The sequence below is a fragment of the Schistocerca gregaria genome, chromosome 3, assembly GCF_023897955.1.
Source record: "Schistocerca gregaria isolate iqSchGreg1 chromosome 3, iqSchGreg1.2, whole genome shotgun sequence".
NCBI lineage: Eukaryota > Metazoa > Arthropoda > Insecta > Orthoptera > Acrididae > Schistocerca > Schistocerca gregaria.
This window is the reverse complement of record NC_064922.1, coordinates 949,271,534-949,292,121: the sequence shown is the minus strand read 5'-3', so window position 1 is coordinate 949,292,121 and position 20,588 is coordinate 949,271,534. Positions and strand designations below refer to the sequence as shown.

The window sequence follows — 20,588 nt, the reverse complement described above, 5'->3', positions numbered from 1 at the left end:
CCCAGGCGTATCAAGGCCGTTATTACGGCCAGAGGTGGTGGTTCTGGGAACTGATTTCTCAGGATCTCTTGCGTGAAAATGTAATCAGATGTCAGTTCTAGTATAATATACTTGTCCAATGAATACCCGTTTATCATGTGCATTTGTTCTTGGTGTAGCAATTTTAATGGCCAGTAGTGTACATTGGCATCCGACCATGTCTTCTGTCTGCTTCACGATTTTTGTCAGGCAATGTAGTCAGAAAACATCTCTGAGTAACCTACGAAATTTTGTCGGCGGAATTTTGGTTCACCGTGTGTATCGTTAACTAGATTGCAGTGTAATCCCAGCACACACATGTCCATTTTATTGTCGAGTCCTCCAAACAATCTGCCAGAATATTTTTCCAAATAAAACTGCTGACAATACCCAAACTCGAAGCCTCACCCAATTTGGTCAAGAAATGAAACTAAGAGCAATTTAAATTTACAAAATTTATTTTAATAATGTTGTGAGTAATACAGCTGTACACCGGGGCACCGTGTTCACCGCAGAAGAGGTAGCTAAGAGGCTCAGATGGCGTCCAAAACCAAGTGTTGAGAAGGAGGCGGCAGCGACGCGGGGGGGGCCGAGCCACTGGCAGGCGGGTCGGGTCTTGAATCGGCTTGACGTGATTGGCGCTGCCCGCAGCGCCTCCAGCACCCCCTACTCTCCGGTCATCACCTCCATGAACTCTGCAACAAGGCACAAAAACATGAGCAATAGTGCCGCGCTCTCCACTATAATCCGCTCATCATAGGAGTAAACCTGATGTAAACATTGCACTACGTATTCTTCCGCGATTGCTGGAACCTCATATGGATTTCCGTATCACGTGCGACTGGAGCCAAGCTATCTCGAGTGCTAAGTAAGATAATAATGGTAGGGTCTTCGCTGTGCGTTAAGCGTACATCGACATACGGGACAAGAGCTTTACTGGAGCATTTAACTTGGGCAGCACTGGCTGCTAAGCTGGTACAGCTAGCCTGCAGTGATGTAGCAATACAGAAATGAAATAATACACTGCAAATCTCTCACAATAGGCTCCTTAGACGAAAACCGCAACAAGTCGTTTTAGCTAACGTACTATTGTAATTAAAAACAAGAATGAGGAAAATTCCTTACTGAACCACAGGGTAATTTTTATGCCTAAGCTGTGTGTAACGTAAAACATTATTGAAGGATTTCACGGTATAGTTAAATATTGAACTCACTGAAGGTATTACTTACAGTCAGTTGTCTGGTAATCTCATAGCGCCTTCCTTATCCGAATCCGAGACATACGTTCAGTTCTGGAAGTGCCACCTGCTACACAGACAACGAGCCTGTCAGGAATAGAATCCACGAATCCAACCAGGCGCAGAATTTTCTCCTCTTATTTTATGACGAGCCGTTCTATATCTTACCAGCATTCGGCAGTCACATATGAAAAAGGTGCGCGCCTTGGTTCCATTACGTCTGGCAGGTTAACAGTGCCGCCCGAAGTGGCCGAGCGGTTCTAGGCGCTTCAGTCTGGAACCGCGCGACCGCTACGGTCGCAGGTTCGAATCCTGCCTCGGCCATGGATGTGTGTGATGTCCTTAGGTTAGTTAGGTTTAAGTAGTTCTAAGTTCTAGGGGACTGATGACCATAGATGTTAAGTCCCATAATGCTCCGAGCCATTTGAACCAAGAATTTTGAAGAAACACTAACTTTCGTTGCACGCAGCAGGCGCCAAGGCGCTCTAGAAAATTCTAAAATAATTGTTCTGTGTCTGTCGGATATGATTTTGAGAGGTGCCAGAAGAAACAAATCATCACGTTCTGAACGAGACAATACAATATCAAAAAAGGCGTCTGTAATTTCCGGCGAAAAAATAAAATATCAAACGTGGCCTTCCTTTTATCCAAACACATTGTATTGTGAATAAATGTTGTCACAGAAATTAGTGTCTGAGGAACATTTTCAGATAAAAGTGTCTGTCGACATTTAATTGTAGTGCTATGCACGGCATTTGTATATGGACATGGGTGTGGCCAGACTACAACTGTAAGAATACTCGAGTCTACGCCGTATTAATTATTATACGTTATGGACCGCCTCAGCTGCTGTTACGAAGTATATCGTCACAGCCGCCGGGATGTTGTTTGCATATAACTAAACTATCAACGGCTGCGGCAGAACAGTGTAGAACACGCACAAAGTTATTTGGAGTGTAAGGAAGAGTTGGTCAATTGTGCGCACACTGTTCCTCAATACTTTACTTTAGAAATTATATTATTCAATAGAAACTATGTATAAAAATCGACTGAAGATGCTATAACTTCAGCGAAACGCGGCTGGGTATAAAAGAAGAAAAATTGTTTGCTCAGGGGGAAATTGTTCGAAAACAAAATTATTTCGTCGCACTTTTCCAGCCGGGAATCAGACATTTGTATAGAACGCAGTCATAAGCTTTGTCTTGGATTTTTGGTTACTGCTATAGAACCACGAGTAGAGGAACACACAGTCTCAAAATTCGCTAAAGCGAACGCCAAAGTAACAACCTTAAAAGAGGCCTCATCGGAACGATTTGAGCTAATTGTCTGAACAAATACTATTGAACAAGGTAGCAAACTCATGTTTATTGGTCGCTATGCTTATCATTTACCCACAAAGTAGCTGTAAGTTACTTACGTGACTAAATACGGTGAAATATTTTTTTTAACATAGAAAAGTAAGTAATAAAATGTATAAAATAATAGCTGTGATTGACTGCCTTTGAGGCAGTGTACAACGAGCAGTGAGGAAGTACGACATGGGCTCAGTGTACTTTTACTTCTTCAGGTTTTCAACTCAGTGTCTGAACTACTTCATAAAATATCCCAGAATACAAAAACTCGTAATAGGGACGCGCACTTTACTTGAAGAAGAAGAAACGCTGAAAGACCACACGGAACATGCATCAAACAGTTATAGATCTGTAGAACAAAAAACCATGTGAGCTACTGTTTCATGAAACTAAAAGATTTCAGCTGTACGAAGTTAGCCACATTTACGGAAAAGTTTTAACTGTTGGGCGTGTATAACACCAACATGAAATATCGGAACAAATGATGAAGCCTGTCAAAAAGCGCGCTCCGACCTTCCATTTGACGAAGCCCCAACAAACACCGATGTTTCATCTCAGAACTGCAATAACCGTAACTTCCTTGGCTCCATCAAAATTATTCCTGCTGCTATAAATGTCGCGGCCGGTTCAACTGTAATTAAAATGAATGTAACGACGTAAAAATTCAAGTGATATTGCCGTAAATTGCTCTGCCGTCACGTGTCCAGTTTCGACGGGCAACCTGTTTCCAATGCGATCATCACCTCCGCGAGTTGGTCCGGAAAGGTAGCACATTCGAGTAAATCCATCTGTTCGTCGTCTTTCCTATAAGTAATGCCTTCGCAAAACCTTCCAGACCACGAAATGGGCGCGCTGTCTTCCAGAAGTAGGTATTTCATTGCCCGACAGAAATACTACTTATAAACGGCAGTACAAAATGTGAGCGAAGTAAATTTTTACGTTTTTTGTTTTGTTCTTTAAACATCACTCACATTTGTGTCAGAGAGTAAGTAAATCTACGAATACCAACATTAACGGAAGGGAGTAAAACAGTTCCATGCCATATGCTAGAAGATATGCAAAGCTTTCCCTGGAGTAGACCACAACATACCAAAAGGTTAGTAATGTTCGTAACAGAACTGAAAGTCATCAACTTCCTTCCCCGTCTGTATCTGAAAACAGTGTCATGCATTATAGCTACTGATTCCTACAGTTTTTCTTATGTGTACAGGTGTCTATGGGATATACAGGCAGAAATTTACATTCAGACTTCGGTTGCAGTCTCGTGCTGCCAAAGACAAGGGTGGCTAGAGTAATTAATTAGGACTACGCTGTATGACATAAAATAAAAGTCCTTTATCTGCTCTCTGGTTTTGTCCAAGCAGCATACCTTGTGAAGCTCTTCGCCAGTTGTGACGTACTTTCAGACTTACCGGGTCTCACAGAAGTCTCTCCCTGATTACAAACTTTCATAAGACATAAAATATGACACACGGACAAATAATTTTTATCTTGAATTGCTTGTGACATATTCAAGTTTTTGTGTTCATACGTAAATTCTGTTACTTCGTTTCTTACAGGGCTCGGTGACGTAACAACAGCGGAATCGGACGCCATTTGCGAACAATATGTACTCAAACCAAAAATGCCCCATGTGTCCTCTGTTGCCACGAGACACAATCACCCAAAAGCGGTCGAGAACATTCCAGACGGTATACCACAGACAGTCAGCAGATATTAAAATCTTGAAAATGTGGTATGCGAAGTTTCAGAAAACAGGGAACGTCTGAGATCTCCCCAGAACTGGTGGCCAGCGCCTACTACCCAGAAAATTCATACAGTGAGAAAAGCCTTCGTGAGAAGTCCCAAGAAGTCAATCCGCAGAGCCTCAAGTGAATTCGAGCTTACGAAGAAATCAGTGCACCGCATCCTATATAAACAACTTCTTTTCAGTTCGTACAAAATCTAGGTGGTGCAGCCGCTTCAACCAGCGGAACACAGTTTTCGTTACTAGTTTGCTGTGTCATGCTGGCTGAGACGAAGATGATGACTGTTTCCTTTCATCGGGTGAGGCCACATTTTACTTGACACAATCAGGGTTCCGAGAATCCACACGCTGTGCTTGAGACCGCCACAGATAGATCTAAGCTGAACGTGTGGCTCAGTCTTACCTTGTGTCCACAATAAAATCACAACACCTTTTTTCTTTAGTGAAACGATGTGTTGCAGTTGTTTGTTGTGGTCGGCCGGAGTAGCCGAACGGTTCTAGGCGCTACAGTCTGGAACCGCGTGACCGCTACGCTCGCAGGTTCGAATCCTGCCCCGGGCATGGATGTGTGTGATTTCCTTAGGTTAGTTAGGTTTAAGTAGTTCTAAGCTCTAGGGGACTGGTGACCTCGGAATTTAAGTCCCATAGTGCTCAGAGCCATTTGAACCATTTTTTTGTTTGTTTGATTTGTCACAGATTCAGGACATTCCGGGCTTAATTCTCCAACTAGATGGTGCGCTACCTCGTTGGGCGTTAGAAGTTAGTGCCTAATTGCTAACAATACGAGTATATCGGACATGGTGGTCTTATCAACTGGCCTCCACCATCATCGGATATAACACCAGATTTCTTCCTTTGGGGCTCTGTCAAGGACCAGGTTTACCAGACATCAGTGGACGACATCGCAGAATTACGGTGCCGAATTACTGACATCATAACATCCATTCCTTAGGAGTTATTGACCAGTACATGGGTGTAATTGGAATGTGGCCTGGATATCCTTCGGGAAACGAAAGGAGCACACGACAGTAATTATTAACTGTGTGCTTGTACAAAAAACGTGTATATTTTACCTGCACTTCAACATAAAAGATATATGTCCATGTATGTCTATGTATAATATTTTCTGCCTTATACATATTTATTATCAGGAAGAGACTTATAGACCACCCTGTATTTTGAAACGTTGTTGTTTTTGTTGTCTTAAGTCCTGCGACTGGTTTGATGCAGCTCTCCATGCTACTCTATCCTGTGCAAGCTTCTTCATCTCCCAGTACTTACTGCAACCTACATCCTTCTGAATCTGCTTAGTGTCTTCATCTCTTGGTCTCCCTCTACGATTTTTACCTTCCACGCTGCCCTCCAATGCTAAATTTGTGATCCCTTGATGCCTCAGAACATGTCCAACCAACCGGTCCCTTCTTCTTGTCAAGTTGTGCCACAAACTCCTCTTCTCCCCAATTCTATTCAAAACCTCCTCATTAGTTATGTGATCTGCCCATCTAATTTTCAGCATTCTTCTGTAGCATCACATTTCGAAAGCTTCTATTCTCTTCTTGTCCAAACTATTTATCGTACATGTTTCACTTCCATACATGACTACACTCCATACAAATACTTTCAGAAATGACTTCCTGACACTTAAATCTATACACGATGTTAACAAATTTCTCTTCTTCTGAAAAGCTTTCCTTGCCATTGCCAGTCTACATTTTATATCCTCTCTACTTCGACCATCATCAATTACTTTGCTCCCCAAATAGCAAAACTCCTTTACTACTTTAAGTGCCTCGTTTCCTAATCTAATTCCCTCAGCATCACCCGACTTAATTCGACTACATTCCATTATACTCGTTTTGCTTTTGTTGATGTTCATATTATATCCGCCTTTCAAGACACTGTCCATTCAGTTCAACTGCTCTTCCAAGTCCTTTGCTGTCTCTGACAGAATTACGACGTCATCGGCGAACCTCAAACTTTTTATTTCTTCTCCATAGACTATAATACCTACTCCGAATTTTTCTTTTGTTTCCTTTACTGCTTGCTCAATATACAGATTGAATAACATCGGGGAGAGGATACAACCCTGTCTCACTCCCTTCCCAACCACTGCTTTCGTTTCATGCCCCTCGACTCTTATAATTGCCATCTGGTTTCTGTACAGATTGTAAATAGCCTTTCGCTTCCTGTATTTTACCAAATTTGGAAAGAAAATATTCTGGTCAAGTTAGTATTTTTCAGCTGTGACTTATTAAACTGATATTTCGGTAATTTTCACATCTGTCAACACCTGCTTTCTTTGGGATTGGAATTATTATATTCTTCTTTAAGTCTGCGGATATTTCGCCTGTCTTATACATCTTGCTCACCAGATGGTAGAGTTTTGTCAGGACTGTCTCTCCCAAGGCCGTCAGTAGTTCTAATGGAATGTTGTCTACTCCGGGGGCCTTGTTTCTACTCAGATCTTTCAGTGCTCTGTCAAACTCTTCACGCAGTATCGTATCTCCCATTTCATCTTCATCTTCATGCTCTTCCATTTCAATAATATTGTCCTCGAGTACATCGCCCTTGTATAGACCCTCCATATACTCCTATCACCTTTCTGCTTTCCCTTCTTTGCTTAAAACTGGGTTTCCATCTGAGCTCTTGATATTCATACAAGTGGCTCTCTTCTCCCCAAAGGTCTCTTTAATTTTCCTGTAGGCACTATTTATCCTACCCCTAGTGAGATAAGCCTCTACATCCTTACATCTGTCCTCTAGCCATCCCGGCTTAGCCATTTTACACTTCCTGTCTATCTCATTTTTGAGACGTTTGTATTCCTTTTTGCCTGCTTCATTTACTGCGTTTTTATATTTTCTCCTTTCATCAATTAAATTAAATATTTCTTCTGTTACCCAAGGATTTCTACTAGCCCTCGTTTTTTTCCTACTTGATCCTCTGCTTCCTTCACTACTTCATCCCTCAGAGCTACCCATTCTTCTTCTACTGTATTTCTTTCCCCCATTCCTGTCAATTTTTCCCTTATGCTCTACCTGAAACTCTGTACAACCTCTGGTTTAGTCAGTTTATCCAGGTCCCATCTCCTTAAATTCCCACCTTTTTACAATTTCTTCAGTTTAAACCGTTTTGAAATATATCTTGTAAACGTCACGATTGGAAAAATTCCCATCTGCTGAACAGCTGAAAATACCCTTATTATTTTTTGATCAGCTGCGTAGTTCAAGGTTCGCTGTACGTAAACGATTTTTTTTTTAGTGTCATCTCATAAGTTTCAACGCACACCGTGAACGTGTTTATATCTTGTAAACAAAAGAAACAACAATCACACATTTTACAAGGCAAAATAACTAACATGTTACCAACGTAAAATTCTGAAACAATAGCAACAGGCGATAGCAGACAAACGTCTGATTTGCAAGGCAGGTCAGCGCCAACTGCTACCTCTTTCTGAAGCTGTTCTAATTTAAAAGTATCACTGTTATATAAAACGACAGTATTCGGTGCTTTAAGGGACATAAACACTTATTTGTGACATAATTGGATAGTAGATAAATGGAGACAGGAAAACTAGAAAGAGATCACGGACAGGAGGAAGTGAATGACAGGGGTTTCGTACGACAGAATTCTGCGAAGAGCGCAAATAATCATTGCTAATACATGAATTAAGACTCATGAAAGAATAGTGGAAGAGATCTAAAAACACCGGATGATTTTAGTAACATTATATAGTTGAGACAGATTTAGCAATCGGATTACCGTCAGAAAATGTATACTCTGACCATAGTTAATTATTTTACAGGGCAGATTAAAGCTAAAGAAACTGCATGAAGGTAGGGAATTAAAGACCTGGCTGAGCTGAAAGGACTAGATGCTCTGAGCGTTCCTAAGGTAGCCTGAGTGATAGAGGTAAAGGAAATTAAACAAATTAATGGGTAGTTTTGAGAGATGAAATAGTGGAAGCACTAGACAACTAAACTGGGAGAATAAAAGATTAATAGAAATCCTGAGAGAAAAAACGTTGTTGATGAAAGGAGAAAATATGGAAATGCAGTAAGCTAAGAGGGAATAAGGGAATACAGACCTCTAAAACAGAGACTGACAGAAAGTACAAAATAGCGAGGAAGAAACAGCTGGAGGAAATACGGAGAACTGTTGAAGCGTGCATGACAATGAGACAAATAGATACAGCGCACAGGAAAATTATATAAATGTTCTGAGGACGGAGAAGCAGCAGAATGAATTCCAACTGACGTGACAACCCAGTACTAAATGAAGAAGCGAAAGCTGAAATATGGATAAAATATGTAGAACGGCTGCATGACTGAAAGAAACTTAAATTCAATATTATGAAAGGGAAGAGCAAATGGAGATGTGATGGGAGATTCGATACTGCGATACGAATTTGACAGCACTGAAGGACCTAATTCAAAACAAGGCATCTGGGCTACACGACGTTCCTTCGGGATTACTTTGATCCTTACGAGAATCTGTTCTGGTTGGTGCAGAAAATTTATCAGATAGGCGGAATCCCCTCAGACTTCAAGAGGAATTTGAAAATGCCAATGCCACAAAAAGCAGGTGCTGAGTATTACAGAACCATAATTTTAATATGGAATGTTTGCAGACTACCCACACGAATTACCTGCAAAAGAATGGAACCGCTGTTAGCCGTGACACCTGGAGGAAAATCGGTTTGGGATCCTGATAAATGTGGGAAGACACGAGACAATCCTGACAGTTACAAGACTGAATAAAAAAGGCATAACCACATGTATAACATTTGCAGCTTTGGAACACCTTTAGACGTTACTGACTAGCATATACTCTTTGAAATTCTAAAATTATGAGAGGTGAAATACAGGAATCGAAAAGCAGGCAGTAGTTGAGCGAAAGCTAAGGAATTCGCCAAGAAAAGTGAAGCAGGTAGAGGAATTTGTCTACGTAAATCACGTGATGGTGAAAGAATTAGTCTGGAAATGAGACGATAAATGTAGTAGATGAATTTCGCTGAAGAGAACAGAAGCAAAGGGGGAAATGCAGTCTGGCAGTTGCTAGAAAATCTTTTCAAGAAAACAGAAATTTGTTAATGTTTAGTATGGAAATTAAAGTGTTAAGAAGTCTTTTATTTGTCTAGAATGTAGCCTTACATGATAGTGAAACGCAGACGAGAGACTGAACACACAAGAAAATAATACAAGGTTTTTAAATACGGAGACATAGATAAATGCAAAAGATTGGAATTGTCGATCGAATAAGTAATGAACAGATAGTGTATTGAACTGGAGAAATAACAAATGTATGTCAGAACTTGAATATAAGGAGATATAGATTGACAAAACACTTTCTTAGGCATTAAGAAAATTTTAATTTAGTGTAGGAGGGAAGTCTGACTGATTACAATTGTAGAGGTAGGACAAGACATGATTACAATGAACAGTAAATGGATGTAGGTTGGAGTAATTGTACAGAGATGAAGAGACTTGCACAGAACACAGTAGGACAGTGAGTTGTATCAGACCAGTCTTTGTTCTGAAGACAATAACAACAAGACAGATGTATGTGTCAAAAGGCATATCAGGTGACATTTATGAATGAATATCAGATGTAAATATAAAATATAAATAAGTAAATAACGATTTTATATTATATACTTCGCAGTATGGTAGATCTTTTGGCAAGAAAACATGTGATTTACAAAATTTGCTAAGAAAATTAAAAACAACTACTTTTCCCCTAAAATTTAAATCAGCCAGAATAATTTTCTGATTCACTTGCATTTTGTGTGTAACGAATGTTTCTTGCATTAAAATCTTCCTTTGATGAATGTTGGTGAAGTAATTAATATTTTAATTGTGGTATGTTAAGTAATTCAGTTGTAATTAAAATTTAGGTTTTTACTTGCACTGGATCATATCACCATCCAGCGTCGTCAGTAATAATACAATATCATTGATATGAGATGTAATAACAGTAATTCAATACAACCTATGCAAATTACTACACATCAGGCGTAATTGAGCAGTCCCCGACAAAGCGTATTATGTCACTATGTACTGATGTATTAAAATAAATGTCAGTATAGGTTTAATTGGAATCGACATGAGTAATTGTTTTTCTTGTATTTGGTATAAAACAAGTCAGAATACTACAAAGGCGATCAATGTGTTGTCAGAATTATATGTAGTGTGAAATAGAAATGTAACCGAAACGTTACGTGGATGCATGTTATGAGCTAAAGGCATTCAGTCTACAGGAATCAGTTAGTTAATGACCTAGTACCTGCAGCCGACCTGTCACGCACGGAAGTCAGCAGACAAGTGGAACTGTATCACTGGCTCTTAAAGAAAATACGTTCGTAGAAATTCGCGAGAGACCTCATGCAACATTGTTTCGGATCTCATTTTAGACGGACATACCGACGTCATGTCTCATAAAGTACAGGGTTTTTCAAAATGAATATGAGAGTTTTAAGGCTATCTAGCATTTATTACATTCAAATTACAATTATAAATAACACAACAGATAAAAGAGCAATTCCAACCGTGTTGCTTGTGTACCTGTGCACAAAGGGAAGACTATGGAGCAACCAAGCGTGACTGAAGAAAGTGTTGAACAAATGAGAATCTTCCATGTGTATCCATAATACATCAGTTCGGAAGGCTACTCGTGAATTAGCAATGTCACTGATGTCTGTGTGCAGACTTTTAAAGAGACGCCTACAACTATGTGCGTAACGTTTGCATTTGCTACAAGCTCTAAAGCCTACAGGCTACAGTTTACCTGCTACTTACTTCGCAATCGAAATTTTGCTGCATGACGAGGAAGATCTCCTGGATCGCTGAGTCTTATAATGTGCGCGTTTAGGGATCATGCAATCCGCACGAGATGGTACAATTGCAACGAGACTTTCCTGAATCGAATGTTGGGGATGTGCCAAACCCCGGTGTAAAGTTTATGGCCCTTCCTTTTCCGGTGAAGCAACAGTAACTGGTGTTTTTCGTCTTGACGCGCTACAGCTGTTGCTCTTTCCTCAATTGGAAGAATCTGAAGTGCAGAACTTTATACGGCAGCAGCGTGGTGAGCCTGCCCACTGGCGTAGCTCGGTTGAACGGCGTCATCCGCTACCTCTAAACTGGCCCCAAGTGGCCGGATGACAGAGTCTGCTCTGCACAACCTCCACGTTCACACACAATCTGACGCCACGAGAATTTTAATGCTGGGAGTCCATAAAGGGTCATGACACACTGATCAATGTTTGGGAAGAACTCGGCTATCGACTCGATGTGCTATAAATTGTGCTCACATCGAAGACTTGGAATGAAAACTGTCGTGAGTTTCTCTTTAATATGATATGTTATTTATAACTGTTAGTTGAATGTAATAAATACTACAAAGCCATAAAATCCGTATATTCACTGTGTAACACCGTAACACCCTACACTATGGACTTCAGACTTACCTTTGAGCTGATAATTGTTGAAGAAAAATATGTGTTTTATTCTGTTATTTAATAGGTTTTTTTTACCAATGGCGATACTTCCGATATATGGAAGCAGCGATGTGCCACTGAGGTTGAAGCACAAAATTAAAGCGTCGACCAACGATACGTAACCATTTGGCACAGTTTTCAGTTATGAAGGAACAAAGACACTCTGATAGGACGTAGAGAGGGGTAGAGCACTATTTGCGGCGGTGGACGCAGTTCGAGAGAAGCAGCGTTTGCAGTTATGTTAAACTGATTTGGGTTTTCGGTGGTTCCCAACGATCAATTCAATGAATGTCAGGCGGCTTCCTTTGGAAAGCTTACGGCGGTTCTGTCCCTCGATCCTTGGCCATCTGAAATAGTGTTTACACCTTACGACCTTACTGTCCCGACATAATAAATTCCGTTCGTTCTTTCACCGAATAGGATCGTTTCTACGAAAATACTGTGATGTTCAAAACAACCACCAGGAAAATGACTAAGTTGCCCATAGCAATAATCTGCATGAATTACTCATAACCTGCTAAAATTGGAAAAACGTATCCTGTGCCCTGAGGATTTAGTGCGACCCACAATTTGTTTTAAATACAGAAAAATAGTAAATCTATGCGTTTTAGTACACGTAAAAGATAGATCACAATGGAGCCTTGGAAAGGGTGCACTGCACTTTGTCGGCCGTTGACACTTTTTGCAGATTGCTAAGTGTGCACTTCTTTGAATTCCCATTCCTTTCAGTTACATTTCTCAAAGTGATCTGTGACTTTGCCACAGTTTCAGCCGAACTCTCCAGTTTTCTTTAAACTGCGTCCTTCCTTCCATTTGTTCTGCAAGTTCACGAACTGAGGATGCCTCGGCATCGTATGACTTCTTGTGGTGACCACTTCATACCCCAATAATAATTCCATATGGCTCAACCAACTAGTGTGTATTTCAATTGGACGCCATTTCGGCGGCTTGCGCGTCTCTAACCTACCCCAATCGTCTTACTGAAGAAAGTGGACCTACAGTATAATGTAGAATCCGAACCACGTGTCTTTCCTGGTGAATGTTCACATCGTTGAGAAGTAATGACTAGGTCAAACGCAAAGTAAAATATTGCATGTGTAATCAGGATTTGATCCCGCTACCTTCCGGCTTCCAAAATGTACTTTATCGTTAGACCATCGGACCCGACTTTCCTCATTCCCTGAGCCCTTGTGGTAAACGGTAAACTGTCGTAACTGCTATGGTCAATACTGAGGAAACGATCTCCAACTGCGAGAACAGTTTGCGCTGATGAGTGTCAGGTCCAACAGAGAAACCGAGTATCGGATGAAAGGCGGTCACTCATAGCATTCGTCTCTTGAGGGCGACTTTAGGAGACTGTCGTGGCAATCGCTTTTCGCCTGGGGAAACAAAATTTTACTTCTTGAACTTGCAGGCCCGGACTCAAAACCGAAGTCATTGCCTTTCGTGAGCAATGTTCATACCAGTGAGGTAACCGGAGACGGTTCACGCCCCGCTTTTGCAGCTACTGCATTGACAGTGTGGCCTCTCTGCATGGACGTGTCTAATTCTGTCAAGGTCGCTTCTGCGTCTATATCAAGCAAATAACTGCATGTCTGCTCCTTGAAGATTTATTTCCTGATACATTGATCTGTCATTTCTATTCTCATCTTCGATTTCTTTTCACACGTCAAGGATATCTTAATATCTCTTCTCAAGCAAAAGATGGACTTCATAAAGCCTCATTATGTTGAAGCCGGTTTTCATCTGTTTTCGACTGCTATTTTTGTGTGTCATTTCAATCTACCAAAGACTCTGATGATAGTGAACACAATGAAACGCGGTGAAGGAGGTCTACTACATTGATTCTGCAATCAAGACTGTGGCCTAATTATTTAAATGCTGATTTCATTTTTTTCAGATTATGAGACAATGATATCACTGTTCTACGAAAGCCTTACGTCACTGAGAGAATGAGAAAAACCATCCTCCACCGATGTAGACAGTGCCTGTAGCTCATGATTCTTTGATTTGATGTATTCCTTATTTACAGAACTCTTGCCTTCCCTTTTATAACAGATCTTTCATGTTACAGCTTTTCAAGTAGATTACAAAAGTTATTCCTTATTACAAACTGCAATTATTGGTTTTAGCAATTGCAATGGAAGTAGTAAGAAATTAAAATACATCATAAATTGAAAGAGGAAGAAAAACACTAAAAACAGCTGTTGCAGAGAACACCAATTAAAATATCGAACGTGCTCAAATTTGTAAAATTCTGCAATGTATAATTCCATAGCACACATACAAATTATTGCTGTCAGTCCATAGTGGCAATGTAGAAACCAAATTTCTAGAATATATGTGACATATAACGGAATGCATCACAAGCTAAGAAAACTCAAAAGTTAATTTATTCTCTAAAAATTTCCATATGAGGTGAACACGTCAGTAAGAACAACCATATTGTGTTCTCAACATTATGTATTGCAGAGAGATACATTACTGGAGTATCTCAACAAAAATATGGAAACGGTGTGAGAAGTACGTGCTTGAACATAAACACAGTTGGTAACCAAGTCTGCAGGTAGCGCTGTTCTATTTGACCACGAACGGCACCTGTGCAGAGTCCTTAATACTCACAAGTGTCAGTGGGGTTCGGAACAGTGTTCTGTGTAGTCGTGAGTGCATTATGTCGCAGCTAAGTCAATTCAAACGTAAGCAAATTGCTGCTGCTAGTATGTTGGATGCTTCCGTAACCAAGTTATTTGGTGCTTCAAGGGACACTGTACTCAATTTTTTTCATACATACATACAGGGAAAGCGGGGAAACGCCATCCGCTAAGTCTTAACGAGGAAGGAAAGTGTGTGATGGATGATCGTGACGTACGGTCGTTAAAGAAGACTGACGAAAAATGAGAGAATGATAGCTGCGAAAATCACCGCAGAGCTGAATGTCGCAACCCGTCAGCACTAAAACAACACGAACTGAGCTTCATAAGCTGGGAACTACAGGGTCCGCTTCAGTACCACAACCACACATCAGAGGTACAAATTCCCGTAACAGGGAAACGTGCTGCCGAAGACTTAAAACCTATACTATGGAGAACTGGAGGAAAGTCATTTGTTCGGATGAGTCTTGTTTGACACCGTTTCCAATTTGGGGCCGAGTTCACTTCTGACATGCAGGCCTGAAGAGTGAAACCATGATGGGGGATTCGGTGACCATTTGGGCAGCCATATCGTACTACTCCATGGGCCCCATGGTTGCTCGGTTATTCAGCAAGGCCTCATTACTGCCAACGATTGTGTGAACAATTTGGGTGATCAGGTCCATTCCGTGGTACAATGTTCGTTCCCCAATGATGATGCTGTCTTCGAACACATTAGGGTTCTTGCTCACAAACACACTTCTTCCAGGCCCGGTTTTGTAAACACGAGGATGAATTTTCGCACATCCTCTGGCCAAGACAGTCACCAGACCTCAATATTATTGAGCTTTTATGTCTACATTGGAGAGAATGGTGTGTGGTCACTATACACCTAAATATGTCATTATTTTTCAGCAAGAATGGTGTAAGATTCCTTTCAAAACTATACAGGAACTAATTTTTCCATTCGGAGACTACTGAAACATTTTTGAATGCCAATTGTTTTCCTGCACGGAATTAGGAACGATTATGTGTTGTATTTTTGACTTGTCCAAATTTTTTTTCCACCCTCTGTATAAGCTCAAATGAGACTGGAGCCGAAGGAGACGGAGGAAATGTAATGCAAAATACGATCTTGTTGTACTACGTCTAATACCATGGCTTATTCAGTATGACATGTTATCGCAGTTGGCTACAAGGAATTGAACCGACTTACCATCAAAGTCTACGGTCCCGGAGCCGTCCGAGTCGATTTCCTCGATCATCATGTCGAGTTCCTCCTCGGTGATCTTGTCGTCCAGCTCTCGCAGGATCTCCCGCAGAACACCTGTCGTGATGTACCCGTTACCTGCAACGGACACACCTTGTGACATGAGCGCTCCACTGCATGGTTGTCGGTTTCTAAAGCGTTATGCGAGCCTGGCAATGACTGACTGCCGACACACACATGCTGTGGTGTGAGAGAAGGGAAAACAGAATTTTCAGAAAAGCCTTAGTCACGCTTTTAATACTGATAACACTGATAATGACAACAGTTACCGTAACAAAGGCATTAATAATAACAGCAATATCGCTACACGTAAATAATTTTAGTACGGTATCTCGGCCTTGCTGTGCTGGTACTGCGAACGGCTGAAAGCAAGGGGAAACTACAGCCGTAATTTTTCCCGAGGACATGCAGCTTTACTGTATGATTAAATGATGATGGCATCCTCTTGGGTAAAATATTCCGGAGGTAAAATAGTCCCCCATTCGGATCTCCGGGCGGGGACTACTCAGGAGGATGTCGTTATCAGGAGAAAGAAAACTGGCGTTCTACGGATCGGAGCGTGGAATGTCAGATCCCTTAATCGGGCAGGTAGGTTAGAAAATTTAAAAATGGAAATGGATAGGTTAAAGTTAGATATAGTGGGAATTAGTGAAGTTCGGTGGCAGGAGGAACAAGACTTCTGGTCAGGTGACTACAGGGTTATAAACACACAATCAAATAGGGGTAATGCAGGAGTAGGTTTAATAATGAATAGGAAAATAGGAATGCGGGTAAGCTACTACAAACAGCATAGTGAACGCATTATTGTGGCCAAGATAGATACGAAGCCCACACCTACTACAGTAGTACAAGTTTATATGCCAACTAGCTCTGCAGATGATGAAGAAATTGAAGAAATGTACGATGAAATAAAAGAAATTATTCAGATAGTGAAGGGAGACGAAAATTTAATAGTAATGGGTGACTGGAATTCGAGTGTAGGAAAAGGGAGAGAAGGAAACATAGTAGGTGAATATGGATTGGGGCTAAGAAATGAAAGAGGAAGCCGCCTAGTAGAATTTTGCACAGAGCACAACTTAATCATAGCTAACACTTGGTTTAAGAATCATGAAAGAAGGTTGTATACGTGGAAGAACCCTGGAGATACTAAAAGGTATCAGATAGATTATATAATGGTAAGACAGAGATTTAGGAACCAGGTTTTAAATTGTAAGACATTTCCAGGGGCAGATGTGGACTCTGACCAAAATCTATTGGTTATGACCTGTAGATTAAAACTGAAGAAACTGCAAAAAGGTGGGAACTTAAGGAGATGGGACCTGGATAAACTGAAAGAACCAGAGGTTGTACAGAGTTTCAGGGAGAGCATAAGGGAACAATTGACAGGAATAGGGGAAAGAAATACAGTAGAAGAAGAATGGGTAGCTCTGAGGGATGTAGTAGTGAAGGCAGCAGAGGATAAAGTAGGTACAAAGACGAGGGCTGCTAGAAATCCTTGGGTAACAGAAGAAATATTGAATTTAATTGATGAAAGGAGAAAATATAAAAATGCAGTAAATGAAGCAGGCAAAAAGGAATACAAACGTCTCAAAAATGAGATCGACAGGAAGTGCAAAATGGCTAAACAGGAATGGCTAGAGGACAAATGTAAGGATGTAGAAGCTTATCTCACTAGGGGTAAGATAGATAGTGCCTACAGGAAAATTAAAGAGACCTTTGGAGAGAAGAGAACCAAGTGTATGAATATCAAGATCTCAGATGGCAGCCCAGTTCTAAGCAAAGAAGGGAAGGCAGAAAGGTGGAAGGAGTATATAGAAGGTTTATACAAGGGTGATGTACTTGAGGACAATATTATGGAAATGGAAGAGGATGTAGATGAAGACGAAATGGGAGATAAGATACTGCGTGAAGAGTTTGACAGAGCACTGAAAGACCTGAGTCGAAACAAGGCCCCCGGAGTAGACAACATTCCATTAGAACTACTGACGGCCTTGGGCAACCAGTCCTGAGAAAACTCTACCAGCTGGTGAGCAAGATGTATGAGACAGGCGAAATACCCTCAGACTTCAAGAAGAATATAATAATTCCAATCCCAAAGAAAGCAGGTGCTGACAGATGTGAAAATTACCGAACTATCAGTTTAATAAGCCACGGCTGCAAAATACTAACGCGAATTCTTTACAGTCGAATGGAAAAACTGGTAGATGCAGACCTCGGGGAGGATCAGTTTGGATTCCGTCGAAATGTTGGAACACGTGAGGCAATACTGACCTTACGACTTATCTTAGAAGAAAGATTAAGAAAAGGCAAACCTACGTTTCTAGCATTTGTAGACTTAGAGAAAGCTTTTGACAATGTTGACTGGAATACTCTTTTTCAAATTCTAAAGGGGGCAGGGGTAAAATACAGGGAGCGAAAGGCTATTTATAATTTGTACAGAAACCAGATGGCAGTCATAAGAGTCGAGGGGCATGAAAGGGAAGCAGTGGTTGGGAAAGGAGTGAGACAGGGTTGTAGCCTCTCCCCGATGTTATTCAATCTGTATATTGAGCAAGCAGTAAAGGAAACAAAAGAAAAATTTGGAGTAGGTATTAAAATTCATGGAGACGAAGTAAAAACTTTGAGGTTCGCCGATGACATTGTAATTCTGTCAGAGACGGCAAAGGACTTGGAAGAGCAGTTGAACGGAATGGACAGTGTCTTGAAAGGAGGATATAAGATGAACATTAACAAAAGCAAAACGAGGATAATGGAATGTAGTCAAATTAAATCGGGTGATGCTGAGGGAATTAGATTAGGAAATGAGACACTTAAAGTAGTAAAGGAGTTTTGCTATTTAGGAAGTAAAATAACTGATGATGGTCGAAGTAGAGAGGATATAAAATGTAGACTGGCAATGGCAAGGAAAGCGTTTCTGAAGAAGAGAAATTTGTTGACATCGAATATAGATTTATGTATCAGGAAGTCGTTTCTGAAAGTATTTGTTTGGAGTGTAGCCATGTATGGAAGTGAAACATGGACGATAACTAGTTTGGACAAGAAGAGAATAGAAGCTTTCGAAATGTGGTGCTACAGAAGAATACTGAAGATAAGATGGATAGATCACGTATCTAATGAGGAGGTATTGAATAGGATTGGGGAGAAGAGAAGTTTGTGGCACAACTTGACTAGAAGAAGGGATCGGTTGGTAGGACATGTTTTGAGGCATCAAGGGATCACAAATTTAGCATTGGAGGGCAGCGTGGAAGGTAAAAATCGTAGAGGGAGACCAAGAGATGAAGACACTAAGCAGATTCAGAAGGATGTAGGTTGCAGTAGGTACTGGGAGATGAAGCAGCTTGCACAGGATACAGTAGCATGGAGAGCTGCATCAAACCAGTCTCAGGACTGAAGACAACAACAACACCAACATCTCCGATTGAAGTGCACATTTTAAGTAACTCCATTGTTATAGTCGTTCTCTGTGCAAAAAGTAGTATTCAAACTCATAACAGCTGTAAATATGATTTAAGTGTTTGTATTTTGCATAACAGAAAATCGGATTCATATTCATGCCATCATGGTATGGGTTACATCCGAACTCAACTCTTACTTAGTATGACTGCAGTAGAAGGCGTAAAAGCTGCCTATGTACAGGGTTACAATTATTGAACTATATGAAAAAAAAGTTACAAACTACGGCGTGCTCACACTTTTCTCAACATTTAAACGTCACTACAAATATTGGAATTTAGGTTGTGACATGTTCGATGTGCCTGCCACCATTGGCGACGCGACGCAGACGAATAGCGAAATTCTGCATGACCTGCTGAAGTGCCGGAAAATCGATGCTGTAGGTGTCCCTCTGAATGGCTGTTTTCAGCTCAGCAATGGTTTTAGCCTTGTTGCTGTGCACATTGTTTACAGAAGAGTTCCACAAAAAGGAGTTACATGTGTTCAGACCCATAGAATATGGCAGCCAATCCAGGCCCATGCCAGTGGCCTCTGCGTACTCCAGATCCAGAATGCGCTCCCCAAAGTGCTCCTCCAGGACATGAGACCCTCTCCTGCTTCGATGGGGTCGAGCTCCTTCTTGCGTGAACCACATCTTGTCGAAATCATGGTCACTTTGGGCAATGAGGATGAAATCATCTTCCTACACCTTCACGTACCGTTCCGTAGCCACCGTGCCGTCAAGGAACACCGCACAGATTATTCTGTGACTAGACATTTCGCACCACACAGTCACCCGTTGAGGGCGAAGAGACTTCTCGATGGCGAAATCAGGATTCACAGTCCCCCAAATGCGACAATCCTCCGTATTGACGAACGCATCCAAATGCAAATGGCCGACGACAAGGCCCGTGCGCATGTGCTTAGTAACTCCCATCATGCCCCGCGCCCAACCGCGCACTGTGAACGTCCTAACCGGAACCGTTCACACGTCGTGGCCATTTTATTTCATATAGTTCAATAATTGTCACGGTGTATGTAATCTATCAAATGTCCATGCAGCTCTCCTGCGAATCACTACAGCACACTGTAAATAACTGGTTCACTAAATTAGGCAAACTAACGCTTTCTTCTTATATGACCAGCATGATCTTTCGATAAATGTAAGATACACATATGACATTAAATGGCAGATTAATTTTTCGAATAACATGAAAAACTGAATAAGAAATTTATTTTACCATCGGATAATATTTTAATTGTTATGTACAAAACACTACAATTACGTTACTGTACAGTCTGTGACAAAGTCTGCAACAGAATGAAGACGTGGACTCACCATACAGTTACGCGGTAGGGTCATTAAAGCACCGTTACCGAATGACATGTTTAGAATACATACGCAGTCA

At 41.0% G+C, this 20,588-nt stretch overlaps 1 protein-coding gene across 1 annotated transcript in view; it reads right to left on the bottom strand.

Annotated features, from left to right (window-relative positions):
• Positions 1 to 458: 458 nt before the first annotated feature.
• The window catches only part of LOC126355891 (troponin C, isoallergen Bla g 6.0101-like), a 36,218-nt gene continuing 16,088 nt past the window's right edge, over positions 459 to 20,588 (bottom strand). Inside the window, exons 5-6 of the mRNA XM_050006396.1 lie at positions 15,694 to 15,825; positions 459 to 713 (exon numbers count right to left, since the gene is read on the bottom strand). Of these exons, the coding sequence (XP_049862353.1) occupies positions 685 to 713; positions 15,694 to 15,825 (161 nt within the window). The 3' untranslated portion in view covers positions 459 to 684. The remainder of the gene's footprint in view (positions 714 to 15,693; positions 15,826 to 20,588) is intronic.